The sequence below is a fragment of the Haliaeetus albicilla genome, chromosome 13 (genome assembly GCF_947461875.1).
Source record: "Haliaeetus albicilla chromosome 13, bHalAlb1.1, whole genome shotgun sequence".
NCBI classification, from domain to species: Eukaryota; Metazoa; Chordata; class Aves; order Accipitriformes; family Accipitridae; genus Haliaeetus; species Haliaeetus albicilla.
In genome coordinates this window covers 33,887,208-33,897,065 of record NC_091495.1, presented here as the reverse complement: position 1 = coordinate 33,897,065, position 9,858 = coordinate 33,887,208, and the positions used below count along the sequence as shown (strand labels likewise).

The 9,858-nt window shown below is 52.7% G+C and overlaps 1 protein-coding gene across 1 annotated transcript; it reads right to left on the bottom strand.

Annotated features, from left to right (window-relative positions):
• Positions 1-1,933: 1,933 nt before the first annotated feature.
• Positions 1,934-9,651, bottom strand: RHOU (ras homolog family member U). Its single transcript, XM_069800757.1, has 3 exons — positions 8,923-9,651; positions 8,074-8,132; positions 1,934-4,965 (listed from the first exon to the last, which is right to left on the bottom strand). The coding sequence occupies exons 1-3, from the start codon at positions 9,254-9,256 to the stop codon at positions 4,510-4,512; spliced, it is 849 nt and encodes a 282-aa protein (XP_069656858.1). The 5' UTR covers positions 9,257-9,651; the 3' UTR covers positions 1,934-4,509.
• Between the last annotated feature and the right edge of the window lie 207 nt (positions 9,652-9,858).

Genomic DNA, 9,858 nt, shown 5'->3' with positions numbered 1-9,858 from the left:
TCCTTAGAGACACTCTCTCCCAAAACTGCCACATTTGACAATGTCTCAGCTCTAGGCAACCCTCAATCCTACTCTAGAGGTATGTCCAATGCACAAAATACCTGGGGAAAAATGGTAAAGGTGACAATTTTTTTCCATGGGAAAAAAAAAAGATCACTTTTTTCCTGGAGCACTTTGATATGAAAGAAAACAAAATCCTCTCTTGGGAACTTCCATCCATCACAAAGCGGCAGCGATTTCAGCATTCCTGGAAAACCTTATGTACAGCCAGCTCACTTCAGTACGCTCTTATCAGGCTCAGCTGCCGGCCCAGCCTGTATCTGAAGCGGGGCAGCTGAAGGAGCCTTTTGATCACAGCAGCACACACGTGCACAAAGTTACCCTGCCGTAAAGGACGACCTGAACTGCCTTAGCCCTGTCCAGATGTCGGGATGCGTAAGACAGCAGTCTGCCTCAGCAGAAAAGCAACGCCCCGCAAGTAGCCGAAAGATTTTTGTGCCAGGATTTGGCAACGGCGGGTTCTGGGCTTTTCAGCTAGCACAGCCCCTTTTCCTGCAAAGTCAGCGTGCAAAGGTGGGGTGACTCGGTCTCCAGCAAGCACACCCCGGCTTCATGCCGTCCAGCGCACGAACCCAGTGGAAGTGATTCTTCAAAGGCATCAGCAACGGCAGCGGGGATTCAACACCACGTACTCACCAGAAAGGAGCTCGCTGGTGGGTCGGGTGCTCAGGCAGGGTGGCTGTGCTGCAGGCATGACCAGGTGAACAAGCTTCCCAGTAGCCCCCAGCATGCCCATTAACAAAGCAGAAAAGAAGCGAGGGAACCGACCATGGGCAAAAAGAACAGCACATCAATCTCCTTTCCTCTACTTTGTGCGGGTTGCACGTGTTTTGATGGTTGAAAAGACGTTGGCCTTACGACTCGGGAGACAGGCAACACGGGAGGGCATCCCGGTATTCCACCCCCATGTGCCTGCTCCATTCTGCTCACAGAAAAACCAAACGCAACAGTCACAGTTTACAAACCTTGGTCCAGAGCAAAGCTCCTCCTGAAAGAAGGTTGTAGTGAGGTGGGTGCTGGTCTCTTCTATCAAGTAACTAGTGATAGGATGAGAGGAAATGGCCTCAAGTTGCACCGGGGGACGTTTAGATTGTATATTAGAAAAAAATTGCTTTACTGAAAGGGTTCTCAGGCACTGGAACAGGCTGTCCAGTGGAGTGGTGGTGTCACCATCCCTGAAGGTGTTCAAAAAACATGTAGACGAGGCACTTCAGGACATGGTTTAGTGGGCATGGTGGTGTTGAGTTGCAAGTTGGACTCGATGATCTTGAAGGTCTTTTCCAACCTAAATGATTCTCCGGAGCAGTTTCACAGCAGGACCACTGGCTCCACAGGGATGCCCAGGGGTCCCAGGGCAGCCGTCATGGCACCCAAGGGTGGACGAGGCCCCTGTGCCATGGCCACGAACAACCTCAAGCCTCGCATGCCTCAGCCCTAGCATGAGGGACAGGACCCAGGGAGGGGGTGACAAGACCCTTGGTGCCAAGAGGCAACAGGCTCCGCTTTTCCAAAAATGCCCTCTGGCACCCCCGAGGCACGCACGGCACCAGTCTCGGTGTCGCCCTGGCCGGACCGTGCTCCTCCTGCTGCTCGCCCCATTTTTGGGAGCCAGGGACAACGAGCCCGCCTGCGCTTCGCAGGGCCCCAGCAAGAGGCTGCGGTGCTGCCGGGGAGGCACAAAGCCCATCATCGCACCCTTCCCACCCAGCCCAGCTCCCTGGGGACGGGGCAGCGCAGGAAAAAGTCTGTATTTTTTAACAAGAGGCTTTTTGCTGGGGCACCGGGAGCTGCCCCCTTCCCGCCGGGTATCGGCGCGGTGCACGGCCAGAGTCTGCCCTCCAGCCTCCCCGAGCGGGCAGCAGAGGCAGACGCGTACACAGGTCAGAATTTATTTCCAAATACCTCATTTATATCATTCTCACATGAAATATTTCTTTCGGAATATAGCCTACACTTAGAAAACAGAAGAGAGGTGTTTTTTTTAATAAGGCACATCAGATTATAGACTACATAGAGACATCTCCCCCTCACTTGCGCTCATAAAATACTGCTGATTTTCAAAGTAATATTTCTAAAACCTAGACCCTGTGTAGCCCCGTGTAGAGCAGTATTCATAAAGTTATTAGACCTCAGTTTACACACACCTAGTAAAGGGCTATAACAAGTTGTATATACATCACATTTTCAGAAACAGTCACAGCTGGCTACATTTAAAAGTAATGCTACTCCAGACTATGAAACAGGCTGCTTATAAAATATAACCTACTGCTTCCAGTGCAGCATGATATAAAGCAGTATGATCTTGCAGAAGAAATTTTGTTATTTTTGCAAATGGAAGCTGCTCAGATTCAAGCCTGTCTCCTCCTCAAACCCACATTTTTGATCGACTGAGACCATTTTTCAGAGGAGCAAAGCACCCAAGAGAAATCTGGCTTTATGTTTTTCTCCAAGATGACGGTATGACTGCATATCTGAGATCCTGTCAAAGCATTCGAGTAAGAAATATAAAGGCTCAGATGCTAACTTCATGACCAGTAAACATTAAACCATTACCAACCAGATGCAAACAAGTTAAATGCATCCAGCTTCTGTGCTATGGAAACTGTTTTTCCAGGCTGTTCCAGTGCAGAAGCCAACACATTTTTATTGAATCAGGCCCTAGGTAAAGATTTCCATCCCATTTTCAAGTTTTCAGCAATGGAACATTACCCATTCTGCACTCATTTCGCTGTAGAGGAAGAAAAAATACTGCCTGTGGACCCTATGCCAATACAGCCCAGAATCCATTTACATAGTGTCGTTTTCTTTAATGGGCCAGGAGGTAAACTGTGGTCATCTTTATCAACTCAAATGGCTTCCACAGTTCTTCTTTATATCAGGCATTGATTCATTTCTGATGAAAAAAAGGTTCCGGCTTTCTGTCACTGCAGTTTAGTTTAAGACTATGAAAAAGGTCACTTCAAGGCTATGGCCAAAGGAAAAAAAAAAAAAGAATATAATCTGATCTTGAAATATCTAGGGAAAAAAAAAAGTAGGTAGGGCCATAAAAAGGCAGACAGACAGACAGCACAAATGAAATGTCCTCTGCAGAATAAGTTAAAATACTGATTCTTGCAGAGAGTCATGTTATCCCTCAGGCCTTTCAAACTCAACGGGGCTGGAATTAGGCTTAGTTTAGTAGGAACCAGATTTAGTCAGAGAATAGGTCACACTCAACTCTGCACTACGTTGACCACACAGCTACATTTTAGGCACATTTCAGTTAATCTGTTGTACTGATCTGGGAAAAAAAATTATCAGTTAAATTTTTGGGGTGGCCTCAGCCAATTTCACGACTACTAGCTTGGACAAGATTCAACCACAAGCGACTGCTGCCTTTAGAAGGGAAACATTAACTTGGTTGAAAACAGCATCGTGAAGAGGATACAGAAGCCTCAGTTTCTAGAGTCCGGTTTGTTATAGATCTTAATCTGCCTGATTTGTTATTTGTTTAGCAACCTTAAAAGGTAAGGAGGGACATCCTGAAATTCTTGGCTGTAGACTTAAAACCAGATGTGGTTGACATGGTGCTGCATGGATATTTGTTACATCTCTTTAAAAAAAAAAAAAAAGATAATAAAATAAACCCCCAACACAACAGCATTTACATTCCTTTCAGCTGAAATAGACGAACTGTCGTCATGTCTGCAAAAATACAGAGGAAATCGCCACTGCTCGAGGTAGCGAGTTAAAGCTTGGTCGTGTTCTTGGGCTTCCGCTCGGCTGCCTGGGAAGGGCAGGGGAAGGAGGACAGAAAGGACTTTCACAAAGTCAGGAGGTGACAAACGAGATGCCAGCTCCGTAAGGGATCAGGTTCCCTCACCGCATGCTGAAGGTATATTCGTGACCTTTCCAACCGTGGCATTTGTGTATAGATTACACCTCTCGCATACACTTTTTAAAGCGATCCCTAAGAGCGTTGGCTTGGGAAGACACAGAGAAGAGAGCAGGAGGGGGGTTTAAAGCTACAAATGTCAGTTAGGAGGCACAGTGTTATTTTTCCCTTTGATCGTCCACATGCAGAGCTCTACGTTTCCACCGTGGCTCGCGCGTTCCTCCTGCGAAGCCCGGGCAGCAAAGGCCTCTGGTGTGCTCCTCCCCGTCGCATACACCTTACAGCACAAGCAGTCGAATCCTTTGGACAAATCCTTCTACCCTCACAGACACGTGGTGCTCTTCTTCCTTAATGAGAGGCTTTAGTCACAAAACTGGATGCCAGACCTGATTTATAGCAATTATTTAACTAAGAATCCTTCTGCCACCCTCGAAAGGGCAACTGAGATATCCAGTAGCAACATATACACATACATACAGATCTACACTATACACTCGGCACGACACAGAATGAGATTTCAGCTAATATAGCCTCTATTCGATTTCCTCAGAGCAGCACTCAGGTCCTTGCAACCCCTATACAAAACAGCAGTATTTTTTCCACCAGGATTTGGAGAGGTTTTTCATCTTGTCTGGAGTCCTACACTTGGATTTCTTTGGTTGCTGCTGGGTATCCGAGTACTGAATACCAGCCACAATGGCCGCATCAAAGACCTCCTTGAGGTTTTTCTGAGTCAAAGCAGAGCACTCGATGTAGGACGCGGCTTTTATTTCCTCGGCACAGAGCTTCGCGGCCTCCTCCGAGACTGGCTTTTCTTTGCACTTGTCCAGCTCGATGAGAACTTTGACATCCTCCCGGAGGTCCGACTGCGTCCCAACCAGGATAATGGGCGCCTTGGGGCAGTGGCATCGGATTTCGGGAACCCACTTCTCACTCACGTTCTGGAAGGACGAGGGACTCACCACGCTGAAGCACAGCAAGAAGATGTCCGTGTTGGTGTAGCACAGAGGCCTGAGCTTGTCGAATTCATCCTGCACGGAACAAAATCGCGTTAGCACCCAACAGCGAGAGCACGTCAGCCCCGGAGGACGCCCCGAAACGCTCCCGGCTCTAGCCTGCCGCTGATGTTTGGAGGGACTAAGGATCACCTGCCGCTGCCCTCTTGAGAGGCACCCTGATATCAGCACCCAGACCACCCAAAGTTAGGAGCAGAAGTCGCCCGGACCCAGCCTGAGGTCTCCCCCAGCATGGCTGCGAGCCGTCAGGCACTCTGCCACCATCGGGCACACAGGACAAAGGTGGTGGCTTCCCCACGTAGCTGAGATTTTCTAACACCGCAGCTTGTTTCAAGCGCTTAAATATTTCTTTTGCTCTTTGTACGCAGGCCCTCTGCCCTATTTCAGCAAAGGAGCAACACTGCGGGAAGCAGGTTACGGCTCACGAGCGACGAAGCCAAAAATCAAAGTATGGGAGGGCGAAGGTACTTTTTATAGGTCCAGCTCTTACAGGGGCGAGTCGGTGAGCTGCTGCGATGAGGAGCACCCGTGTACCTCCAAGCTGCTCTGCCAACAGACACCCCTACTGCCAGACCTCCAGAGACAGGCAAGAGCGGAGCAAGACAAGTGACAGCAAGAGTACCTTTCCTGGAATAGGCTTTGAAACTGGTGACTACTTAACAACATCCTACAGGATATGGGAATAATTTCCCTGCCATTGTGCCCAGGGATTTAAATCTGATGGCAGCAATAATGACTCACAATGTGCAGGCTTAACATGCCAATGGCATAGAGTAAGAGCTTTACCTTTCCCTCCCACCCATGCCACATCAAACAAACTGCAAACAGGCCTCCCAGCGCTACCTTTCTTTTTTTTTTTTTTCCTTTTCTTTTCTTTTATTTTAGTGCAAACTCCAGCAAAGCAAGGCCCTTTTTCAGCTTCAGGAGCTAGCCACAAGAAAGCCAAACACCTTCTGGTAACAAAGGCGAGCTGATCCTCTGCGAAGAATGCAGCAAGAAGTAAGGGTTAACTCCAGGCAGGCTGCTTTTATGCTGACAGCAGGATAAAAGCAGGGTAACACTAGCAGCCTGAACAGGTAGGATTTGCCTCAGCAGCAGTGACATTTTAATTAAAACGGACCCTGTTCTCAAAAGCTCTGAATTGAAAGTGCAAAGAACACACACAGCTGAAAACATCTCTCTGGTACCAGCAGTTTACTGCTGAATTGCAAGTTCCATGTTAATTTTCGAGACATGAAATTTTGCTTTAAAGCCTCTGGAGGCCCAGGATATGCAGTTTAAAGCCCCCTGGAAGCCTCAGAAGTCTTGTTCTGCTCGAATGAATTTCTTCCAGCAGTATCTCCGAGAGAGACAGCAATTTATAAAACACGAGTCAAGAAAGCAAGCTTCATTAGCTCTCTTGATTCTCAGATTAAGCCTCAGAGGAAACCAGGCTCTTACTGCTTGGCTCGAGAGAAACCCCGCATTTACTGAGAGATGCTGCTCTGAACGACAGGACCGTTTACAGAAAGGTACCTTACCATGTAATTGCCTCTTCTCACTGCGTGAGAAACCTCTAAAGGGCTCGATTCAATGGGTTTGAAAGCCAAACCCCGATCTTCAGGGTTTCTACCGAGATGAAATAGTGCCCTTTATAGCCCAAGTACACTCCCGCAGCTGCAGTGGTAGGTACGTGACCTGCGGGAACTCTACACCTCTTCGGGCTGGTGATGCTGAAATACAATTTCCCTCTGCCTGGAGTGCTTTTTTAGCTGCAGATTTCAGCAGCCATCTCACGGCCGCAGTTTTACCAAAGTATCCAGCTAGGGATCTTTTATTCAGGACGACTTCTGTTGGTTTAGATAACCCCTTCATTTTGAAGGCAGTGACTCTTGGACAGCCAGAGCAAACATCTTGATCATTAAACGGCAGCGAAGGCAAGAGGTGACTGGGCCTGCCCGACCCTCCTGCAGCTTGCGGCTGCGTTTCCGCAGGCGCTGCCTGTCCCCAGGCTGTCACCCGATGGCAATTTCACCTGCCACGCTCTGCGTATGAACACGCACAGCCCAGGCTGTTGCGGTACCACCCCGACTCTTCAGCAGGACACGAAATCAGGGAACGGTTCTGCTCTTTTACTTCGTATCCTTACCTGCAGAAGGCTGCTTGTAGGATTTTAGCTTTGGTTTGTAGGGCTCATGGGAGTCCTACACTGCTGTCTAGGACTGCACAGCCCTTCAAAGCCCTTTCCTAAGTAGGGCGCCCAGTTACAACTCATCTAAATAGGTTTGTATGTTAAGGCCACTGAGATTTTTCAGCGTGGTTTTGGTCAAGGCATAGACCGAGATCCACAAAGCTGCACAGGAACCTAACTCCCGCTGCCTTCAAACGCCAGCTAGGTAGCAAAATACTTTTCACTACTTTTGGCTATTCAGACTCAACCCCTGGCAAGCAGTGCTGCATGCAGCTCAGGGTGGTACAAGCCAGGGACTTGCAGAAAATATAAGGCGGTAAGAAATGGGCTCTTTTTATGTATCAGGCAAACTAGGAGCTGAGAGGCATCGGCCACCCTCATCTCTTCAGGACTTGGATTACAGCAAGGCTCGGCTTTGGGGCGGCAGCACTTTTTTAGGGGGCGGGAATGGCAAATAGGAAATGTCCACAGACAGCTCCCTATAGGACTGTTTTCTCCCTTAAGCTCCTGCCCCTTCAAAACCACACTCTCTATCTCCGGACACGTACAGCTGGGGATGCTTTGCATGCGTACATCCCAAACACCATAATTCTTAAGCCCGCAGTTACTTAGCAAAAATAAAGACAGTGACAACCGCTCAACGAGAAAACCAGGTGGCCCTTGAATCCCCAATATGTTCAGCCTTTCTAGTCAAGCTAAGCAGAGCAGCAGCTTGAGCCAGCAGAGCAGCAGCCGGTGCCCAGCCCCGATACGAAGGCACAAGTACATCCCTCACCCTTCACCAGACACCGGGCAAAGCAGTGGGTTAAGCAACAGTGAAAACGATAGCAGTTTAATAAGAAGTTCAAACGCCGGGAATCCTTTCAAATCCATGAAGTCATTAGCAGGACTACTTTGCACAACAACTTCTCCCCTCCCGCTGTCACTTAAATCAAATGAGTGGCTTCACTGACCTGACCAGCTGTGTCGCAGAGCTGAAGTCTCACCGGCTTGCCATCGACAGACACGACAGCTTTGGAGAGAAAGGAGGAGGGAGGGGGGGAAAGTGTGGTGAGTCCAACTTTACACGTTTTCCATTAAAGAAAAAAAAAAAAAGGGAAGGAAGAAAGATTTACCATCCCTCAGCTCTTATAGTCTTCGATTAGGTTAGATTTAACAACTTAACAGAGCTGGAAGGGAGTCTATCGCTAACACTTGGGCACACACAAGCCCTTCAGGGCTTTCCGACTCATTTCACCGCAAGGGATGAGGAAGGGTGACTGCAATAACCCTCGGGGGGCAGCGGGGAGAGCCAGCCAAGCGGTCCGGCTCCTTTTTCTGCTCCAAAGGGTTTAGTTTATCACCCTCTTGCACATCTCCAACACGCCCGGGACACAAAAAGCCCCCCCGCCGAACCAAGGCGAAACCCCCCAACCTCCCCCCAGCCCTTCGCCATGGTGACACAAGGCAAGTAGTTAAGCTTTCTCCTTTTAGGCGCTTCCTACCCGGGCCGAGAGCTGGAAGTTTTACACCGGGGAGTTCCCCGTTAAAGCCCGGCTTTGCCCGCACGGCCGCCCGCCACACCAGCTGCCCGCCTGGCTCCGTCACGCCGTCCATCAGCCGGTGCTGCCGGCCGCGGGGGAACTCTAACAACCTCCGGTCCTGCCCCCGGAGAAACGAATACCGAAATAACCGAAGCTGGACACACACCCCCCCCCCTCCTCCGCCCCCCGAGCAGCCCCGCCACGGCCCCGGGGAGAGGCACAGGCGGCAGCACCCCCCTCCCGCCGCCCCGGTGTCCTGTCCCCCCCCCCGGCCCTTACCGGAGAAGTTGTCGAAGGCGGTGGGGATGTACTCGGTGGGGTACCCGTTGGTGGTGTAGCTGACCACCAGGCTGGTCTTCCCCACGGCGCCGTCCCCCACCAGCACGCACTTGATGCTCCGCCGCGGCTCGGCCCCCGCTCCGGTCCCGGTTCCGGTCCCCGCCGAGGCCCCGGTCCCGGTCCCCGCCGTTCGGCAGCGGCCGCCCAACGCCGCCCCGAGAGCCGCCGCCGCCCTCCCGCTGCGCACCCTACGCGGGGGCACCGGCGGCACCTCGCAGCCGCCCGGTACCGGCTTGCTGATGTAGCCCGCCTCGCCCTCCTGCTGCGGCGGCATCCGCGCGGCGACGCAGAGCCCCGCCGGCCGGGGGAGGGGGGCGGCGCGCGGCCCGGGGCCGCCGGCCGGGGGGCGGCGGGGCGCGGCGGCGGCGGCGGCGACGGGTGGACGGTGCGGGGCCCCGGCGGGCCGGCAGGCGCGACGCGACCGCCGCGAAGCCAGCCCCGGCGCTGCTGGCTCTTCCCGGGCGCAGGCGGTGGCGGCGGTTGGTGGTGGCGGCGGCGGCTCCCGGAGCAGGCGGCGGCGGCGGCGGCGGCGGGATCCCGGCTGCGCTGCGCTCGCCTCGCCCCGCGCTACCGAGTCCCGACCGCCGGCCCCGCGCCTCCGCGTGACATAGCGCCGCGCGGGGAGGAGCCGGCGCCGCACGGCACGGCACGGCACGGCCCAGCAGGGGGCGCCACAGTGCTCCGCGCCGCCCGCCCGCCCCGACGGGGCAGAGCGGGCAGGGGGCGCGCCGCCGTTGCCGCCGCCGCCGCGCGGGCGCGCCCCTCATTGGCCAGCTCGCCCCGCCCGCAACTGCGCGGCGACGAACCGCCCGCCACCATTGGCTGGCGCGGCGGGGGCGTTCCGCCCTTCTCGCCCCTGTTCGCCGCCGCCCTGAG